The sequence below is a fragment of the Canis lupus genome, chromosome 33 (assembly GCF_003254725.2).
Source record: "Canis lupus dingo isolate Sandy chromosome 33, ASM325472v2, whole genome shotgun sequence".
Classification (NCBI taxonomy): domain Eukaryota; kingdom Metazoa; phylum Chordata; class Mammalia; order Carnivora; family Canidae; genus Canis; species Canis lupus.
In genome coordinates, this window is record NC_064275.1 from 28,377,561 (window position 1) to 28,399,385 (window position 21,825).

The 21,825-nt window shown below is 49.2% G+C and overlaps 1 protein-coding gene across 1 annotated transcript in view; it reads right to left on the bottom strand.

Moving 5' to 3' along the window:
- Positions 1-20,969, bottom strand: part of SLC12A8 (solute carrier family 12 member 8) — a 111,683-nt gene extending 90,714 nt beyond the window's left edge. Inside the window, exons 1-4 of the mRNA XM_049105470.1 lie at positions 20,883-20,969; positions 17,891-18,037; positions 13,587-13,778; positions 5,098-5,329 (exon numbers count right to left, since the gene is read on the bottom strand). Of these exons, the coding sequence (XP_048961427.1) occupies positions 5,098-5,329; positions 13,587-13,778; positions 17,891-18,037; positions 20,883-20,927 (616 nt within the window). The 5' untranslated portion in view covers positions 20,928-20,969. The remainder of the gene's footprint in view (positions 1-5,097; positions 5,330-13,586; positions 13,779-17,890; positions 18,038-20,882) is intronic.
- Between the last annotated feature and the right edge of the window lie 856 nt (positions 20,970-21,825).

Genomic DNA, 21,825 nt, shown 5'->3' on the forward strand with positions numbered 1-21,825 from the left:
TCTCTGCCTCTCTCTGTGTGTCTCTCATGAGTAAATAAATAAAATCTTAAAAAAATTTTTTTTTAATTCTTTCCCTGATTTTTAAAAGTAACACTAATGAGAAAGGACAAAGCTGCAGGCCTGACACTACCCAACCTCAGCCCTCACTAGAAAGTGGTGATAACTGAGACCAACAGAGCACTAGAGCAGAACAGGGAGCCCAGAAATAGACACATACAAGTACAGTCAACAGATCTCTGACAGAGGAGCAAAGGCAATGAATACACTCTTTTCAACAAATGCTGTGACAACAGGACAACCACATGCGAAAACAAATCTAGACACTGACCTTATGCCCTTCACAAAAAGGGACTCAAAATGGATCACAGACTTAAACGAAAACACAAAACTATAAAACATTTGGAGATAACATAGGAGAAAACCTACATGACCTTGGGTTTAATAATGAGTGTTTTAGGTACAACACCAAAAGCACAATCCAGGAAAGAACAATATTGATGTTAGACTTCATTGTAATTAAAAACTTCTGCTCTGCAAAAAATACTGTTAAAAGAGTAGAAGGACAAGCCATAGACTGGGAGACAATACTTTCAAGACCTATGTGCCATAAAGGGCTGTGTCCAAAATACACAAAGAATTCTTGAAACTCAGCGATAAGAAAACAACTAGGTTAAAAAATGGTCAAAAGACCTAAACAGACACCTCACCAAAGATGATCTACAGATGTCAAATAAGCATATGGAAACATGCTTACCATCACATGTGATCATTGAATTGCAAATTAAAATGAGCTCCTACTCTTAGAGATACGTATCAGAGCGGCTAGCATCCAAAACACTGACTACGGCAAACGCTGGAGAGATCGCGGACCAACAGGAACTCTCATTAGTTGCTGGTGGGAATTTATTTTTTTTTTTTAAATACTTTTTTTTTTTTAATTTTTATTTATTTATGATAGTCACAGAGAGAGAGAGAGGCAGAGACACAGGCAGAGGGAGAAGCAGGCTCCATGCACCGGGAGCCTGATGTGGGATTCGATCCCGGGGCCTCCAGGATCGCGCCCTGGGCCAAAGGCAGGCGCCAAACCGCTGCGCCACCCAGGGATCCCTGCTGGTGGGAATTTAACGCGGCCACTCTGGAAGGCAGTTTGGCAGCTTCTTAGAGAATTTATTCAAATGGGTTAAAAAGTTCTATCTTGGGGACCCCGGGTGGGGCAGCGGTTTAGCGCCGCCTTCAGCCCAGGGCCTGATCCTGGAGACCCGGGATCAAGTCCCACCTCGGGCTCCCTGCATGGAGCCTGCTTCTCCCTCGGCCTGTGTCTCTGCCTCTCTCTCTCTCTCTCTCTCTCTCTGTGTCTCTCATGAATAAATAAATAAAATCTTTAAAAAAAAAAGTTATATCTTTGGGACTCCTGGGTGGCTCAGTTGGTTAAGTGTCTGCCTTTGGCTTAGGTCATGGCTGGGGTCTTGGGATTGAGTCCCACATCAGGCTCTCTGCTCAGTGGGAGCCTGCTTCCCCCTCTGCCTGCCATTCCCCCTGCTTGTGCTCTCTCTCTCTCTCTCTCTGACAAATAAAATCTTTTTTAAAAAAGTTATATCTTGGATAGCCCGGGTGGCTCAGCAGTTTAGCGCCGCCTTCAGCCCAGGGCATGATCCTGGAGACCCGGGATCGAGTCCCACGTCAGGCTCCCTGCAGGGAGCCTGCTTCTCCCTCTGCCTGTGTCTCTGTCTCTCTCTCTCTCCCTCTCTGTGTCTCTCATGAATAAATAAATAAAATCATTTTAAAAAAAGTTATATCTTCACAAAACCTACACACAAATGTTTACAGAAGTTTAATTCATAATTGCCAAAAACTAGAAGCAACCAAAATGTCCTTTAATTAGGTGAATGAATTAAAAAAAAAAACTGAGTTACATTACACAATAAAATATTACTCAGTGATAAAAAGAAATGAGCTATCAAGTCACCAAAAGGCACAGAGAAAACGTCAATGCATATTGCTTAGGGAAAGAGGTGAGTCTGAAAAGGCTTCTATCCCGTCCGATTCTGAAACTATGATGTTCCAGAGAAGGCTAAACACGAGAAAGAACAAGAAGACCAGTGATTGTCAAGAGTTCAAGGGCTGGGGGATCCCTGGGTGGCGCAGCGGTTTGGCGCCTGCCTTTGGCCCAGGGCGCGATCCTGGAGACCCTGGGATCGAATCCCACGTCGGGCTCCCGGTGCATGGAGCCTGCTTCTCCCTCTGCCTGTGTCTCTGCCTCTCTCTCTCTCTCTCTCTCTCTCTCTCTGTGACTATCATAAATAAATAAAAATTAAAAAAAAAAGAGTTCAAGGGCTGGAGGGGAAGAGGTGTGAATAAAGGGGAGCACAGGAATTTCTGACGCATTATTCTCTATGACACTATAATGGTGGATACACATCATTATCATTTGCAAGAGCTCATACAACTGCACAACACGATGGGTGGTGAATCCCAATCTAAACCATGGACTTCAGGTAATAGTAAGATATCAATACTGGTTCATCACTTGTAACGAACCTGCTGCAGAAATGTGAGACACTGATAGAGTGGGGAGGGACATGGGAACCTCAGTATCATCCACTCAGTTTCCTAGAAACCTAAAACTGCTCTACAAAATACAGTCTATTAATCTTTTAAGCAACACTAATCAATTGACGGGAAAGTAGAAATAAAATAATATAGCCACCCGTAGTCTCAGCAGAGAGACCCTCACTGTTGACACTTGGGCATAGTGACTTCCAGTCCTTTTTCCAGTCTTTTTTTCCAATGTCTATGTCCGTGCCATTTTTTCCAAAGAGCTGAAATCATTCTGCTAAATCCATTCTGAAGGTTTATGGTCTAGTTTTAGTTTGGATTTTTAACTGCAAAGAAAGTAGCACATATAAAACATCAGTGATACCAAAAACAGATCTGAGAGGGGCCAGTTGCCATGGAAATGATTGAAAATAAATTTCACTTCACACTACACCCTGCTAATGTACTGACCAGAAAGAAGGAGAAATATTTGGAGTAACAGACGGGCAGCCAAGATAGCTTCTAATCGAGAAGAAGGAAAACACATGAACCTAGTGAGGTTCCAAAGAGGCCAGTAGTATCGCCCCGCAATTTCATTAATTATGCTGTCTCAGCAACCACCCCCATGGAGGGAGAGAGCACCCAGGAACGGGGACGGGAGTAGACTCCCTGCTTCCCCCGACAGTTTGACAGCCAAACAGCCAGCAGGTCTCCCTCCGGATGTGGGCTTGTCTCTGCAGTTGGTGCAAGGCCAGGAAACACATCACTCCTCCCCTCCAGTGGAGATGCTCCAAATGTTTAGCAAGCTGCAAGGCCCAGGCGCCAAGTGGTGGTTTGGACGCTGTATGGACGGGCCCTTAGCACTGGAGTGGGTCCTGGGGGCACCCCCTCCTACACCGTGGGTCAACCCTTTAGATGCTGCGTCCCGCGCAGTCTGGGGGTTCTGGGGGATGGTCTCAGGACGCCGGAGTTTAGGGGGTGCTCAGGGAGCTCGGAGGAGTGACTTCTCCAACAGAAGACTTTTAACATATGCGAGTCTAAGGAGGCCGGAGTAGCGCGAACCAACTGAACCCTGAACTTTCTGCAATGGTGTTTTTATGAAAGACACGAGTGTTTAGAACCCATGTCAGGGGCAGCCCTGGAAGGAGAGAGCAGAGCCACTGGCTCAGTCGGACGGCCGGGCACGGCTCCCCGCCCCAGAAACAGCCCCGCCGCAGAGCTGGCCAGATGCAGTCCTCCCCAGCCCTCCGTGGTCACCCTGAATGACACAACCACCCCCCTCCCCGGTTTCCTCTGTAAAATGGGTATAAGCGTGCTTCTCTCACGGGGTTATGATAAGGACCACATTAGGGAAGTCGCCTGCGGGGCTCAGCAGAAGGCCTGGCACAGAGCAAGCGCTCCCACCGCCGGGGGTGCTTGTGCTGCGGTTCTTTTTCTTTGCTAGCACAGAGGATGTCCTCATTTCCCTTTCCCCATCCAGATTCCAGTGTGGACGCCGGGCCACCGTTGCCGTAAGAAGCCAAGGTCCCCGAAGTGTGAAATATCAGCCAGTGATCTCTTCCCTGGGGCGCCCTTGGAACAGCCACGAACTCCGTACTCCGGAGGGGAGCAAAGCTACCAGTTACGGACGCTCTGGGGAACAGCATCCCATCCGAGAGCACAAAGATTTAGGATCAGGGTTGCCAAGCATCCTCTAGGCCCAGGAAGACCAGAGTTACGCACTGGTCCTCTCGTTACGACCGAAGACGCCTTTTCCAAATGGTGCACAGTGTACCTGCTGTTTATGCTCCTCCTTTAAGCTCAGTTAATGGATCCATGTTTTCCTTTGAAAAAAATTTACTACAAAGAAAACTAGAGCTAATCAACCTAAATCTGTCCCCATCTCCCACAGATGACAATGGTTAACATTTGTTATATTTGCATCCTATTTTAAAAAAAGAAATAAAATCTGACATGCAAAATTAGCATCTATTTCCTTCCGTGCTTTCACACCTATGTCCTACCACTCTCCCAGTCACTGTTACAAATTTAATCTATATCCAGTCTGGTTCTACTTTATCCTTTGTTTGAGCTAAATGTTCCTGGTAGCTGTTTTTTTTTTTTTTTTTTTTTTTTTTTTTTTTTAACAGAAAGAAAATAAGGGCCCCTGGGTGGCTCAGTCGATTAAGCATCTGCCTTTGGCTCTGGTCATGATCCCAGGTTCCAGGGACTGAGCCCCGCTCTGTGGGAGCCCCGCTCCCCTACTGTTTGCTCAGTGGGGAGTCTGCTCCTCCCTCTCCCCCTGCCTCTCCCCTCTGCTCATGCTCTCTTTCTCTCTGTCAAACAAATAAACCTAAAAAAAGAAAAGAGGAAACATGGAAAATGTGCTAAGTGAAAACGCCTCTGTGAGGAGGGGCTTTCAGGCCTCTGCAGCCAGGACACGCCCACTCACCTGCTCCAGGAATAGTGCGCTCCTTGTAGGTGACGCTTATTGACGGGTGGCCTTGCAAACTCACACCGTGTAACAGCTGGAAAGCTGCGCAGACCCCTAGAAGGCCATCTACTGAACTCCAAAAGGCTCACCTGGGTCCAGGTGCGTGAAAGAGCCCACCACGAAGTCCAGCGTGGACACAGCCAGCAGGAAGAGCAGCAGCAGCTGGAGGCGGATTATCCATTTGACACCTGCTAGGTTAATCCCCAGCAAGGCCAGAAGCACCGCGACTGAAATTCCTCGCACCGCCCAGATACTCCTGAGGCTCAGCAAGTCAGAGATGGACTCAGCAAAGCCGGTGATGTACATGGCCCCTGCAACACACTAACACGCGATTCGAGATGAAGGAGTTGGCAAGAGAACAGAGCGTCAGGAACCCACTGGCCACGGCTGCCCGCCGTGGAGGGCCCCCCTCAGCCCTGTCAGGGCTCAGCACTGGGAGCCACCGGGGGAGGTCAGGGAGCCCTTCCTGCCCACGACCCCTGCCTCAGGCCCCATTTCTTCTCATCTACTTCACCACCACCATCCTGAGGGGGGCACGAACGCCAGTTAGCGGTAACTAAGATGAGAAGATCACGGGAAGAAGGCGATGGGACCCTGGGCCGCACAGCACTCTGAACCTCTCTGTCCGAGTTATTCAAGAGCTAAACACAGATGGGCGCCTGGGGGGCTCAGTTGGTTAAACGTCTGCCTTCAGCTCAGGTCATGATCTCAGGGTCCTGGGATCGAGCCCCGCGTAAGGCTCCCTGCTCAATGGGGAGTCTACTTCTCTCTCTCCCTCTGCTCCTCCCCTCGTTCATGCTCTCTCTCTCTCTCTCAAATGAATAAACAAAATCTTTTTTTTTTTTTTTAAAGAGCTAAACATAGAACAGAAGCACATAGCAGGTCCTGTCTCGGGGCCTTAGAAAAGCACTGAAGTACAAATCCCCAGTTTTTGTCCATTTCTTTGTAGGTCACTATTTTTTTTTTTAATTACCTAAAATTTAGAATAAGAAAAAAAAAGTGGGCAGCACATCCTTTCAATGTCATCTTGAATAAAGGCTACCCAAGGACCATCTAGGTGAATGTACTTAGTTCTACTCATTGTTTATTGATTAAACGTGTTAAGTGTCCCAGACTTTGTGAAGTTACTGTCAATTTATAGATTTCTTTCCAGCAGAGATGCATAATAACTTCTGTCCAGTGGAACAAATAACCCAAAAGATTCAGGTTTGCTGTCCTGTAGGACATTAACCAGTTTCGTTCGGCAATCTTATCCTGACATTTATTTATGAAACTGCTTAACCAGGAACTAGGTAATCAATACCTACTTCCTCAACTGCTCTTTAACATCTTACTGGCTCTTCCTCCATTACTTAATAAGTTAAATAAAACCTTTGGCACATGTATATATTATATTTGCCTGAAAGTCATGATTTTACCTTTTTAAAAATATTTAAAACTCAATTTCAAATAAATATTTGAAAATAACAGCAACCTCACTCTCTGTAATTCCTCAGCCACCTTCTTTCCATCAGCTTCCATCCTCCCCCTCCCCCCACCCAGGCCAGCGGGTCACAGTCATCACTGCACTCTGCTGCCCATTGTTCTCTCAGGGAACAAATTCTGCTCTGGCCTCAGTCATATTCCTCCTTCTTCGTGAAGCCTTTCCTCATCCTCCTTTTCTAAATAAATATTATGCTACTACCAATACCATGCAATTAATCATCTGGTTCCATAATCTATTCTTATTTCATGCATATAAGTCTTTCCTCTGCCCCAAGCCACCAAGAATGCAAACATCCTAAAAACAAAAATTTCTATGCTGATTGCATTCTTCAAAGGCCCTGCATCTGCTAACTATATTGCAAGCATTCAATAAATACTTTCTGATATGTTGGTTGTATGAAAAGTGTTCTGTGGGGGGCACCTGGGTGGCTCAGTGGTTGAGCGTCTGCCTTTGGCTCAGGTCGTGATCCCAGGATCCTGGGATTGAGTCTCACACTGGGCTCCCCACGGGGAGCCTGCTTCTCCCTCTGCCTGTGTCTCTGCCTTTCTGTCTGTCTCTCATGAATAAATAAATAAAATCTTAAAAAAAAAAAAAAAAAGAAAAAGAAAAGTGTTCATCGGAGCAGACACCATTAATTTCCAGCTCCTTTAGGTAAAGACCAGAAGGGCAATGTAATTTCTGTATCAGAGACAAGCTCACAAGGGAGGCCCCATTCTTCAGTGAGATTAGCTCATTTTGCTACTAGACATACCATCATTGTCAGTGTTCCCCAAACTTACAGTAGGCATTTCTGACTATATTTGGGTGAGGGGGGAAACCCAATAAATGTAGGAGGAAGACAATCATCTCTGAGAGGGAGATGAGAGAGAGACATTTGCGATTTCCTGCATTCACCTCACGACTCAAACTTACTCTTGACGAAATACCAAGAGAGTGTGCTGGTGATAACGATGCTGCTATTCCATCAATATGCGGCCAGGTCAACTGGACTCCTCATGGTCAGATATATCGGAGTTGAAAAAAACAAATGACAACAATACAGTGATGATCATCACCTTCCCAGGTGTCTGATGTCTCAAACACGCAGAGGGTGACCCCAGAACTTGAATACAACCATTTGCATCAGGAGCTTCCCAATCGAGTGTTTGCTTTTCTAGCTGGCGAACACAGAATTTGTTCACATGAAGTGGGCCAAGCACTAAAGGCTGCCTTTTGTTTCCAGTAGAGCCCCTCTCTCAGACTTATACCTAAAATCAAAGATGCCAGGAACAAAACAAAAAGGAACACCCTCTGGAGGCTGTGTGCAAGGGCAAGGTGGTTAGGATTGTGGACTGTGAAAGCAGACAAGGGCCCAGTCCTGTGGCCCCCAGTCCCAGCTGTGGAACTTGGGAAAGTTAGTTTTAAGCTCTCTGTGCTTCATTTCCTCAACTGTGAAACACACATAATAGTAGTACTTGCTTCAGAGGTTATTGTGAGGATTAAATGAGATAATTCATGTAAGGTCCTAGAAGAGTAATAGCCGGCTCATAGCTGAAGTTACAGAGATACTGGCTATTGGCATTATCATTCTTTTTTTTTTAAGGGTTTTTTTTAAAATTTTTATTTATTTATGATAGTCACACATTGAGAGAGAGAGAGAGGCGGAGACATAGGCAGAGAGAGAAGCAGGCTCCATGCACCGGGAGCCCGACGTGGGATTCGATCCCGGGTCTCCAGGATCGCGCCCTGGGCCAAAGGCAGGCTCTAAACCGCTGCACCACCCAGGGATCCCGGCATTATCATTCTTACTTTACCGTTCTGAGCTACTGAAGAAGAGGAGACAGTAGTTAGCCACGAATTTCATGAAATATTTTGCTGCCGATCAGGGAACCTAGGCGGTATAGTCAGATGAGCAACCAACTGTTGGTTGCAGCTCAGGTCATGATCTCAGGAATGTGGGATCAAGTCCCACATCTTGGCTCTGCGCTCACCAGGGAGTCTGGCTGAGATTCTCTTTCTCTCTCTGCGCCTCCTACATTCTCTTTCTTTCTAAAATAAATAAATAAACCTTAAAAATAATACCTCGTTAATGCTAACTACATGATGGTAAATGCCACCGGAAACTTGCAAAGTAAGTTGTAGGTAAGTATTCTTAAACCAAAGAGACCTACTTTGAGGGAAAACAGTAATAGCCTCAAATTAAATTGTCTTCTCAAAATCTAAGAGCTTGGAGATAAGAGGTGAGGGTATTGATGGAATGTGGGTAAGTAAGAACGTTATAGAGATTTCATATTTGGTAGGTGGATGAACATAGGAAGTAATCCTGCTTGGTTGGAAACTATAGGAAAAGTATAATTATGGCTTTTCTAAGGGTGGACTGTAACTATTCTCAGAACAAAAAGCACAGTAGAACTTCTAAATCAACAAGAAGAGACAGAAATAAATTTGAGCCACGCTGGCAAAATAAGACGTTTGTTAAATTTCAAATTATCTAGAAAATAATGAAAAAGAGAATAATGTATTCTAAAACTTGTATTCTTTTTTTTTAAGATTTTATTTATTTATTCATGAGAGACACAGAGAGAGGCAGAGAGAGAGAGAGAGAAAGAGAGAGAGAGAGAGAGGCAGAAGGAGAAGCAGGCTCCATGCAGGGAGCCCGACGTGGGAATCAATCCCGGGTCTCCAGGATCAGGCCCTGGGCCGAAGGCGGTGCTAAACCGCTGAGCCCCCCAGGCTGCCCTAAAACTGGTATTCTAATCCTGCATTCAGAAGGGGGGAAAAGGTATAACCCTAAGTATTTCTATTATTTGAAAAAGGCAGAAAAAAAATAAAATATTTAAGATGTGATTTTTTTTAAAGATCAATATAAATAGAAAGATAGCAGGAAGAGGTATTGAATAAAAGAAAATATGAAATAACAAAGGATAAAGAAAATAAAAGCTGATCCTTTAAGGGGCACCTGGCTGGCTTAGGTGGAGCATGCGACTTTTCATCTCAGGGTCTTTTGAGCCCCATGCTGAGTGTAGAGATTATTTAAAAATAAAATCTTAAAGAAAGTAAAAATAAAAGTTGAACCTTTAAGAGGTAAATAAAATGTATAAACACCTGGCAGTCTGATCAAGAAAAGAAAAAAATGAAAAAAATACAGATTTTAGCAATGAGAAAAGAAATACAGCTACTCTTACAGGAGAGCGTAAATGCATGAATACAGAAGATGAATGTGCCGTGAATTATGATACGTTCATATTACGCAATGTTAAGCTACTAGTTAAAAAGCACAGGTTGAAACCACTGACCTCAAGGAATATCTGCGAATCATTGTTAAGTGAGAAATAGAAGCCACAGAACAGAGTATGAACTCTGTCCCCATTTTTGTAAAAACAAGCAAGCCCTTCAGCAGTCATAAATTCACGCACGTGAGCACAGGGAAGGTGCTGGAAGACGATGGTAGGTGTTCACACCGGTGACCTCAGGACCCAGAGGGAAACAGCTTTTCTCTTTACATTATCTCTGGCAGGTTGACTTGTTACAATGAACATCATTTTCTAACTTTATTTTTAATTTATTCATGAGAGACACAGAGAGAGGCAGAGACCCAGGCAGAGGGAGAAGCAGGTTCCATGCAGGGAGCCCGATGCGGGACTTGATCCCGGGACCCCGGGGTCATGCCCTGGGCCAAAGGCAGGTGCCCAACTGCTGATCCACCCGGGCATCCGTCATTTTCTAACTTTAAAAGAATTTTATAAAGGAAAACTAAAACCAAACACGGAGAGTGCAATTCGGTCTGTGCAAAGCTCCTCTGGGCGCCGGGACAAAGGCGCCGCTGGCCACATGCGGGCGCCAGGACGCGACCTGCTTAACGTATGAACACCTGCCCTTGCTGTCATTTTTAAGCATTTGTATCACCTCCTGTAGTCAGTACAGCCATCCTTCCCCCTCTTCGTTCTCCGCAGAGAAGCTTCCAGCCCTCCAGCACGGAGCGGGGCCGTCCCCCCCGCCATCTGATGGAGAGAGGGGACCTTTCGGGGCGCCTCCACCCCGAGGTATTTCTGATACAGCCACCGCACCTCCACAGTCACGGGCAGCTTGCCTGGCAGCTCGGGGTGCCCGGTGCCCTCCGCCTCCTCCCCCGGCTTGACATCTTGTTAAGTTTCCCGCTGCCTGACTCCCCAGTGAGCTCCTACAACCAGACCCCCACCCGCATGGTGCCCCCCACAGCCCCCGGCCCCCAGCACAGCGGGGAAGCCAGAGCCCAAAGCTTGCAGACACAGCGATGCAAGCTCAAGGGGTCTCCTCGGTGTCCGGGGGAAGCCACCCCAAAGAAGCCCCCAGCCCAAGTGAGTGGGGCTGAGCCAGGAGCAGCTGTGGGTTGCTGTTTGCCCAGCTGGCCCAGGGGGTCTGGCCCACGGGGCAGGCCAGCCACCAACACCTCAGAGACACGAGAGGGAAGGATTTGGGAAGATCCCGGGCAATGGAAAGACTTTGTGACTTTAAAAATTTCTTCTAAAACTTTTTAAAAAGTTTTATTTTTAAGTGATCATCACACCCAGCGTGGGGCTCTAATCCACAACCCCGAGGTCAAGAGCCACATGCTCTACCGACTGAGCCAGCCAGGTGCCCCTATATTTTCTAAATCTCTATGCCTAAAACAAGGGTCAGCAAACTCCAACCTGCTGAACAAATTCTGCTCACTGCCTGTTTTGGAAATAAAGTTTCACTGGAACACAGCTATGCCCAGTTTTTCACATCGTCTATCACTGTTTTTGAACTACAAGAGCAGAACTGAACAGTTGTGACAGAAATGTGTGACTCGTAAAAACTATTTACTATCTGGTCCTTTATGGCAGAAGTTTGCTGACCCCTGCTTCAGGGCCAACAGGCAATCTGCTCTGGCAATCATTAAAAATAAATGAAAGTAAAAATAATAAGGAAGAAGGAAAGGAAAGGAAAGGGAAGGGAAGGGAAGGGAAGGGAAGGGAAGGGAAGGGAAGGGAAGGGAAGAAAAGAAGAAAAGAAAAGAAAAGAAAAGAAAAGAAATGAAAAGAAAAGGAAAGGAAAGGAAAGAAAGGAAAGGAAGGAACCGGAAAGGAAAGGAAAGGAAAGGAAAAAAGCAAAGAAAAGAGAAAAGAAAAAAAGAAAAGAAAAGAACAGAGAAGTAGATAAAAAGAGAAAGCAGATAAAAAAAAGAAAGAAGAAAAGAAAAAGAAAGAAGAAAAAAAGAAGAAAGAAAGAAAAGAAAATAAAGAAAGCACACTGAATGAAAAAAAGAAAACCAACATCCCACGCAAGAAAGAAAAGAAAAGAAAAGAAAAGAAAAGAAAAGAAAAGAAAAGAGAAAAGAGAAAAGAATGTATTCACACCCTGGAATGACAAGGTTAGAGGTTAGTGAGTACCACGGAATAGGGACTCTCAGAGACTCCAACCACACCCAAGAAGAAAGATCTCGAATCAATGGCCTAATCTTTCACCTTAAGAAACTAGAAAAGGGGGACACCTGGGTGGCTCAGCGGTTTAGCATCTGCCTTCAGCCCAGGGCGTGATCCTGGGGTCCTGGGATCGAGTCTCGCGTCGGGCTCCCTGCATGGAGCCTGCTTCTCCCTCTGCCTGTGTCTCTGCCTCTCTCTCTCTCTGTGTCCCTCATGAATGAATAAATAAAATCTTAAAAAAAGAAAGAAAGAAAGAAAGAAAAGAAAGAAAGAAAGGAAGGAAGAAAGAAAAGAAAGAAAGAAAGAAAGAAAGAAAGAAAGAAAGAAAGAAAGAAAGAAAGAAAGAAAGAAACTAGAAAAGGAAGAGCAAACTAAACCGAAAGGAAGCAGGAGGAAGGAAATAATAACAACAGGAGCAGAAATAAATTGAAGACCAGGAAAACAATAGAAAAATCAACAAAATCAAAAATTGCTTCTTTGCAGTCAAGCTTTTAATTAGCCTGACTGGAAAAAAAAAAAAAAAAAAGGAGCAAAGTCTCAAATGATTAAAACTAGGAATGAAAGGAAAGACACGACTACCCATCTTACAAAAAGTAAAAGGATTATAAGGAATCTATGAACAGTCATACGCCAATAAATTATATAACTGAGACAAAATGGACAAATTCCTAGAAAGACACAAACTACCAAAACTGACTTAAGGGCAGCCTGGGTGGCTCACGGTTTAGCGCCACCTTCAGCCCAGAGCATGATCCTGGGGACCCGGGATCGAGTCCCACATCAGGCTCCCCGCATGGAGCCTGCTTCTCCCTCTGCCTGTGTCTCTGCCCCTGTGTGTGTGTGTGTGTGTGTGTGTGTGTGTGTGTGTGTCTCATGAATAAACAAATAAAATCTTTTTTATAAATAAATAAATAAATAAATAAATAAATAAATAAATAGATAATAGTTTTCTCAACCACCCGCCACCTTTTGCACTATCACAAAGGCCTTTTTCAAGCCAAGAAGTGCTTGAAAAGAGAGGCTTTTGAATGCCTGTGTCCTCGGTGTTAGGTCACCATCCCTGTGTGACCTAACATCGAGCTCCATAAGCCTCAGCACGTCCCCCCTGAGAGCTCGCGTCCACTGCGTCCACTGCGCCGCCCCCCGTTAGTGTCCCCCTTCTCATGCAGGGGCCCACACGGCTCCCAGCCTCCCCCCACAAGGCCGCAAGCTATGAAGGAGCCCAGAGCTCCAGCTCACTTGAGAGGTGCCTGCTTCCAGGGAAGCCCAGGAAGGTAAAATGTCCCTCCTTCAGCACAAAAGTGCCCCAGGGACGGGCCCACCAGCTGCCAGCCAGGCCCTGGCCACGGTCCTGCAGTCCCCTCCCTGGAACGGGCAGCAAGGATCATTCCAGGCCAGGCCCTGCCTTGCAGGGCAGATCAAGACTCCACAGGCACCAACAGTGGAAGGGAAGGAGGACCGGATGGAGGGCCAGGGCCCCAGGCAGAGGGCCAGGCTCTGCTCTGACTCCCTCTCCGAGCCCCCGTCTGCCCATCTATAAAATGGAGCAACTGGCCCACCTCGCCTCACCCCAGAACAAACGGGAACGTGCCTGAGAAGACGGCGGCTAGCGGGCAGGCAGGAGGACAGATCCTGCGTGCCGATGGCCTGTGGGCACAGCTCCCCTGCCCTGGCCGCCCAGGCTCACCTGTCCAAACACATACAGCAGCCCAATCGTGCCTCCGGTCTGCCCGCCGAGGACCGAGGAGATCATCGAGTAGACACCCCCGCTGCCAACACCACAGTGCTCCCCAACACCGATGCCGGACAGCACAGTGACGAGGGCCACCAGGACGACAAAGGACACCAGAAACATGCCCATGAGCACTCCTGTGTTTCCCTGCAACAGAACAGCAAGGAGCAAGGCGGGGGGTTAGGACAGGGGGGCCCTCCCAGGAGCACTGACCACCTCCCCCCACACCTCAGGGATGCAACAGGGGTGGGGGAGGAAGAGCTGGGCAGAGGTGGGGCACGTGGACAAAGCCAGCCCACAAGAGTAGGGCCTGGAAGAAATTCCCCAGGAAGGGCAATGGCCTTGCTTCCAACTCTTCAGTGACTTCCCATCACCAACGGGCACTCAGGGGGCCCCGCCTCACCACCCCTCTCTACCCCCCAGTCCCTCTCATCGCTGTGCCGTGGCAGGAAGTGCTCCCCCGCCCCGCCCCCTGCCCAACCCACCTTCCCACCCCCCCCCTCACTCCATCTCCTTGACAGCCACACTCAAGGCTCAGCGCTTAGGGGCTTCCTCTTCCAGGACACCAGGCCCAAGCCCAACTCAAGGGCGGGAGATTACGCGGTACTTATCATACTAGGTCCGCTTCCAAGCCCATCTTTACTTCTGGGCTGTGAGCACAGAGAGAGCGGGATGCTGTTTTATTCGGTTATGCTTTATTCAGATAGTTTCTTATTTTGTGGATTTTATATTTTTAATGACATTATATGATCACGGTTTTCTTCCTTTGTTCAGGCTTTCAAATTGTCTGCATGTGATAATATGATATCCTGCAGCAGTCTTTGAGTTTTCATACCCAAACTGCCACCCAAACTGCCACTGTAACATCTTCCAAGCTATAGGTGAGCTGCCAAAGTATTCGTTAGAGCTCCTATTCTCTATGCGAAAATCATCTGGGCATGACCTCTCCTTACACGAGTTTTATGCCACCTCCTAGAAGCTCGGTCTTATTTTTGCCATTTCACATTTTGCCTTTTTTTCCATGATCAAATACTATTTTTCAGGTCAAACTCATCTCAAAGCTGAAAAACAGAGATCATTTTCAGGGCAAAAGGATGGATTCATATGGTAGGCCGCCTCAAAGGCGACCCCTGGGGACCCCCAGCCCCTGACACACATGCTCTGTGTGATCTCCTGCCCTTGAGTTGGGGGCTTGGACCTGGTGACTCCCTTTTAATGAGCAGAGCACTGCAGAAGTGAAGGGATATCACTTCTGAGATGAGGATATAAAAAGATTGTGGGGCAGCCCGGGTGGCCCAGCAGTTTACTGCCACCTGCAGCCCAGGGCGTGACCCCGGGCCCCGGGATCGAGTCCCGCGTCGGGCTCCCTGCATGGAGCCTGCTTCTCCCTCTACCTGGGTCTCTGCGTCTCTCTCTCTCTGTGTGTGTGTGTCTCTCATGAATAAATAAATAAAATCTAATTAATTAATTAATTAATTTTTAAAAAAAGATTGTGGCTCTCATCTTGGGTGCTCTCTCGCTCTCTCAGATTGCTCATCCCGGGGAAGTCACCTACACGTAAAGAGGCAGCCTTAGGAAGAGGCCCACAGGACAAGGCCTGCCAACAACAGTGCAAGCGCTCTTGGAAGCAGACCCTCTGCTGGTAGAGCCTTCGGCTGGGATTGCAGCCCGGACAGGCTGACTGCAGCCCCAGGAGAGACTCTAAGCCAGAGACACCCAGCTGGGCTGCACCCTGGATCCCTGGACCATAGAAACTATGAGATTACACACGTTTTTGCTTTATGCTGCTAGGCATTGGAATCATTTGTACAGCAGCAATAGAAAATGGAAGCAACTTATTATATTCTCACTTTGGGGGTAGAACTGATGTGTCTGGATAGCCGTTTCTCAAAAAAAAAGAAAAGAAAAGAAAAGAAAAGAAAAGAAAAGAAAAGAAAAGAAAGAAAAGAAAAGAAAAGAAAAGAAAAGAAAAGAAAAGACAGAAAAAAAAATAGCCCAGGGAGAGGGTTAAGAAGAGGCTCTTAAAGATTTAAGAATCAAAACAGAAAAAAAAAAAAAAAAAAGAATCAAAACAGAGAGCACTTAGGGGCGCCTGGCTGGCTCAGTCGGTAGAGCGTGCAACTCTTGATCTCGAGGTTGTGAGTTTGAGCCCTATGTTGGGCATGGAGCCTAACTTAAAAAAAAATAAATAAAGAGAGCTCACCTTTTCCTCCTTCTACCATTCCATGACTATCCCCCAGGGGCCCGGCTGTCACAGGCCAACCCTTCCTCTGCCACAGCAGGGAGACTGACAGGCCTCCCTTGGACACAGGCTGCAGAGGTGCTGGGCAGTGAGGTGGCCCTTTAGGAAAGGGGCAAAGACACGGGTGGATCCCAGATGCCCGAATCTGCCAGCGGGACCAGGAGTCCGAGCTGGAGGCCTTGTGTTTTTGTAAGCGGGAGCCCCTGTAAGTTTGGGAGGGATTCTTAGCATCCACACTAGGGAGGTTGCTGACCCTCCTCTAAGCTTTCCATGTATTAATTAAAAATAAAAAAAAATTCCAGACCCACCCAGGCCATGACTAAGGCTGAACCCTGAGCTAAGGACCCAGGTTTGGAGTAGAGCAAGCGCTCAGGAGGGTCTGGCCTCACCCAGGCCTCCTCGGGGGCCTAAGAACCCCATACACCCCACTACAGCTCAGGGTTCCTGCCCCAGAATTTGCCCATGTGATGGTTAATTTTCTATGTCAGCTTGGGTAGGCTATGGTGACCATTTGTTTAGTCAAACAGTAGCCTAGATGTTGCTATAAATGTGTGGTGTTGGGGGTTTTTTTAGCTGTGATTAACATTCACAGTCAGTATTCTCCCTAACGCAGGTGGGCCTCATCCAAACTGTTGAAGGTCTTAACAGCAAAGACTGAGGCTTCCCAGCGGAGAAAGAATCCTGTGGCCAGACTGCGCCATAGAAATTCTGTGTTCCCAGCTTTTGGCCTCAAGCCTCCAGCCTCAATTCTTTTTTTTTTTTTTAATTTTTAATTTTTATTTATTTATGATAGTCACACACATACAGAGAGAGAGAGAGAGAGAGGCAGAGACACAGGCAGAGGGAGAAGCAGGCTCCATGCACCGGGAGCCCGATGTGGGATTTGATCCCGGGTCTCCAGGATCGCGCCCTGGGCCAAAGGCAGGAGCCAAACCGCTGCGCCACCCAGGGATCCCTGCAGCCTCAATTCTTACCTGAGTCTCACCTGGACTCACCAGACCCCACAATCATACATATAGGATGTCCCGTGCATCTCTTATAGGTATCTACCTCCTATTGGTATTAGCTCTGTGTCCCTGAAGAACCTTGGCTAGCACATCCCACACCTCGAATGGCCCCCTCTCTCTTGCACCTGTGCAACCGAGCTCCCCTCTGAAAGGCTGGCTGAACCATGCCTCTGCCAGGAAGCTTTCCTGGACACTTTAGCAACCCTACATTCACAGCCTGTTCCATTCCTGAGGGATTTAACGCTGCTTTGAGACCTCACCTGGATTCCTGATGTGAAATCAGCAGGGCTGTTAGCTCGCCAGGGGGAGGAACCAGGCCTTCTATTCCATAACCCCATTGGCACATAGTCGTGCCTGGAACACAGTAGGGGCTCCTCCTGACTGGCTACCCTTTTGTTTCAAGCAGCCTGTTTAGTTTACTGAAGTCCCAGGGAGAAGGCCCCACGTGAGGAGCTGAGACCCCTGCCTCAGGACATACATCTGCCTGGAAGGTCCCAAGATGCCTTCACAGAAGAAACAAAGAAGAGGCCTTTATTCCCTGTAGGGAAGAAGCAAACGGCACCCCCACAAGCTCAGGCACCTCTGACCCAGCCTGGCCATGTGCAGCCTTCCACAGAGGGTCTATGGGCAGTGGGGGAAGGCAACTGTGTGGGTGAAGGAGCTGATCCCACCTGGGGGCACCATTGCCACCAGCCTGCTCTTCGTGATCCACCTCCAGTCCCAGACACGATGTGCCCTGACTTCTGTGCTCATATTTCTCGTATTTCTGAGTTGTCATGACTTAAATCCATGGTGAGGCTTCCACTGGAGCCTCTGTCTGGGGCCCAGTTTCTCAGGATTCTCGTTTAAATAGCAATGCTAACTATTCGGTGTCCTTGCTTCTCATCTCCTGTTTCTGGAGCATCCGTGCTTCAGAAACCTGTTGCCTGCGCTGTGGGATGCTCAAGAGTGCAGAGCTCTCCGTGTCACAGGCTCACGAGAAACTCCAGGGCCACCAGCTCATCACTCACCACCAGCCAGCCAGTCCTCAGGAAGAGGACAACCCCAAAAATGTTGATCATGCAGGACGTGAACACGCCATCCCAGGTCCCAAACAGCACTGGCTCCCACACGAACAGCCGGCTCCTCCACCAGGGCTGGGGCTGGGCCAGCGCCCCCTGAAAACAGAGCACCTGGAACTCAGCCAGCTGCTGCACCGCAGAGGGCCAGAGAGGGGAAGTGAAGGGAGGCAGGGCAGGAGGGGGGGGGGGGACTCAGCTTGAAACTCCATCCACCTTCCTTTGCAGGGCACGCACGTGTGTGCACGCTCGCTCAGAGGCCTGGGATTGTTTCTGCCCAAGGCTCACTGGGCTCTTCCGACAGGGACTCCTATCAAAGGGCAAGGACTAACTGGCCAGTGCGCCCTTTCCTTCTGGCCGCTCAGGAGCTACTCCCCCCAGCCTCCTCGCAGGGAGGTGTGGCCACGGGCCTGAGCTCTGGCCCCCAGAAGGTGGGGAGAAGGCTGGTGTGTCACGTCTCCGAGAGCGTGGGACTCTAGGTTCCGGCTCAGGCCGCGGTCACGAGCTCTGGGGAAGGCCACCAGCAGTACCCCCGTCCCACAGGGGACAGCAGCTTCCAGCAGTGACTAATCTTCGGGTGGACTGACTTTGCACTTTCTTCCCCCCCCAACCCCAACAACCCGCCAGGGGCCAGGCATTTCCAGCAGAGGGGCTGCTACTGAGTCTCCTCTGCTGGAAATGCCTGGCCCCTGGTGTCACAGCGACCTCCAAGCCCCTTCCAGCCCACTCCCCAGGATTCTAGGGCATCACCTGGCGGTTGCTTAGAACCAGAGGCTAATAGGTGGTTAAACAAATGCCTTCCTTATTTTTCCAATGCAAAAATAACCGAGGCGCTTTAACAAAACACTCCAGTGGAAACTCTTTACTGAAACAACTAAACCTTGTGGAGAAAATTTTTTTTAAAGATTTTATGTATTTCTTCATGAGAGACACAGACAGAGAGGCAGAGACACGGGGAGAAGCAGGATCCATGCAGGGAGCCTGATGTGGGACTCGATCCCGGGACTCCAGGATCACGCCCTGAGCCAAAGGCAGGCGCTAAACCGCTGAGCCACCCAGGGATCCCCACCTTGTGGAAATATTAAAATGGCTTAAAGAGGGCAGCCCGGGTGGCCCAGTGGTCTAGCGCCACCTCTGGCCCAGGGCCTGATCCTGGAGTTCCGGGATCGAGTCCTGCGTCGGGCTCCCTGCATGGAGCCTGCTTCTCCCTCTGCCTGCGTCTCTGCCTCTCTTTCTCTCTCTCTGTATAAATAAATAAAATCTTTTAAAAATAATAATAAAATGGCTTAAAGACAACTAGTAGCAGCTGGTGCTGTTCACCGCCCTGACCTCTGGCCTAGGGCTAGGAGTGTAAATGCACACAGCAGGGATCTTCCAGTGTCTCACACTGGCACAGCCACACCTCACAGGGGGCGGGGGGGGGCGGGTGGGGGCCCAACTAGGAAGCAGTGTGCCCAGCGGGTCTCTGGACCATGCATGTGGTCTGTACACAGTGAGAAGGCAGAAAAACCCAGAGTATAGGACAGAGAATCTGCAGTCAGGGGCCCAGGGGCCCAGGGGCCCAGCTCCTGAATGGCTGAGCACAAGGGATGGATGCGCCCCCATCCAGGGCGAAAGGCTGAGGCCCACGGGCCTTGGTGGGAAAGGAGAGGAGCCTGTCCCCTGCTCCCCCCCTGCATCATGCGCTGGCTCACAGCAGAAAGTCATCAGGGCCGTCAATTAAGACTTAAGACTCCTGGGCACCCCCTGCCAGTCCCCGACGCAGCGGGAGCTCCTTTTATCTGTGTGTCTGTCTGTCTGTCTTCCTTCCTTTCTTTTTTTCTTTTTCTCTTCCTTTTTTCTTTCTTTCTTTAAAAGATTTTATTTATTTGACACAGAAAGCAAGATCTCAAGCAGAGGGAGCAGCAGGCAGAGGGAGAGGGAGAAGCAGGCTCCCCATTGAGCAGGGAGCCCGACACGGGGCTCTGTCCCAGGACCCCGGGATCGTGACCTGAGCAGAAAGCAGATGCTTAACCGACTGAGCCCCCGAGGCGCCCCTACCTGTGAGTATTTCTGTTCATCTGTCTTTCACAGGCTGCAAATAAGGGATCTCCTGAAAGTCAGTAAATGTGAGAACAGCGATGGTGGCTCAGCACAGACCCCGCTGACCTTATGCTTGTCCTCGAAGAACTGGTCCCACGCAACCTGTTTTGGTGCATGTAGGATTGTTTTCCAGAATCCTAATCTCTAAATTCAGGACTGGGTCCCTGATTTCCCGTCTCTCCTTATGCCGGGTTTCCCACCTTGGCCTGCTGCAGGTCTGTTCTTTCTTAGAAACAGCAGTGACAGCAGCAGCTCTCAGCAAGAGAGAGCAGTGATTTCGAGAGCGCTCTCACCTTCCACATCCCTCGTCTGCCTTGATCCTCACCACACCGCCGGGGTGGGGGGCAGGCTGGGAGAGGGCCCCGGTGTGGAGCAAGGGAAGGACACCGGAAGGACAGACAGCACAGCCGGCGGCCCGCGCTGGGTGCCCCACTGTAAAATCTGTGCCCGGCCCTGCACCTCGGGTTTTGTGCCCTTTTCTTGCCTAGAAGTCAATTCTTTCGGCTCCCATTGCCGACATCCCAAACTTGGCTGAGGTGTGCAGGCCTCACCCCTGGGCCTCCCATCCTGAAGTGGGGAATCCTGGTCCGCCTGCCCCAGCCTCGCCTGTCCACCCCGAAGGCCGCTTCCTTTCCTTCCGTGTTCGTCCACCTAACGGCGTAGGGGAAGCTTTCACTCCCGGGACCTCACTGGACTGAATCGGCCTTAAAGGTGCTTCCCGAATGGGCCAGAAGCTTTAGGAGACTCTGCCCTCGGAGAATGAAAATAGAAGTGGTTTCAAACGGGTTGGGTGGCCGTCTGGTGGCCAGGCCATGGCGGCTTATCTCAGGGTGCTCAGGGGACCGCACCTACCCTTTCTTACCAAGTGACAAAGGAAAGCAAGTCTTCCCAGGGCCTGCTTGCTCATCAGAGACCAGAAGGAAGAGCCCGGCTGTGTTTCACCCCAAGGCTGCAGCCCTGAGGTTCTTAGAGAGGGAAAGAGAGAGAGAGAGAAAGAGAGAGCAGCATAAGCCCAGGGAGAGAGAGAGAAGGAAGAAGAAACAAACACACAGAAAAAGGGACAGAAGACGAGCTAGGGAACAGGGAACCCTGGGGTAACTCCTAAGCAGTAGTACAGAGACCCCCGGGGCTCTCTCCCAGCCCACCCCCCCCACCCCCCCACACACTGACGCCAACACGGAGGCGCCCCTGGTGCCCTTCTCCACCACATCCTGCAGCTGCACCACTTCAGGGCTGCCCACCCCACCCCCCGCCTCTGCCACTGGCCCGCTGTGGGCAAACCAGGAGACCACCAGCAAGACCACCCAAACCAGCAGCCTTGCAGAGTGACCGCTGGGCCCACGGCTGGCACAATTCTGAAACCAGTTCTGAGGTGTGGGTCTCCCCCCTCATACCAAGCAGTTCTCCAGCGCCAGCTGGTGTCCTCTGATCCAGCTCAATTCTGGTATTATCTATCTGGAAATGGGGTCAGGTCCCACAGGTTAAGGGCTGTCCCCCAAGACTACTCAAACCTCCCCCTCCTCTCACTCCGGATGCCAGTCACGAGGTCAGATTGTCACCTGTGCTTCTGAGCAACTGCCTATAAATCGGAGGTTCCCATGACACCTTCCTTGGCTTTGATTAATTTGCTAGAACGCCTCACAGAATTCAGAGAAACACTTTACGTTCTAGATTACCACTATGTTACAAAGGATATAGCCCAGGAGCAGCCAACAGGAGAGATGCCCACGGGGGAAAAGCAGGTGGCTTCCAAGCTCTCTCCAGGCACATCACCCTCCCCAAATCTGCACACGTCCACCAGCCTG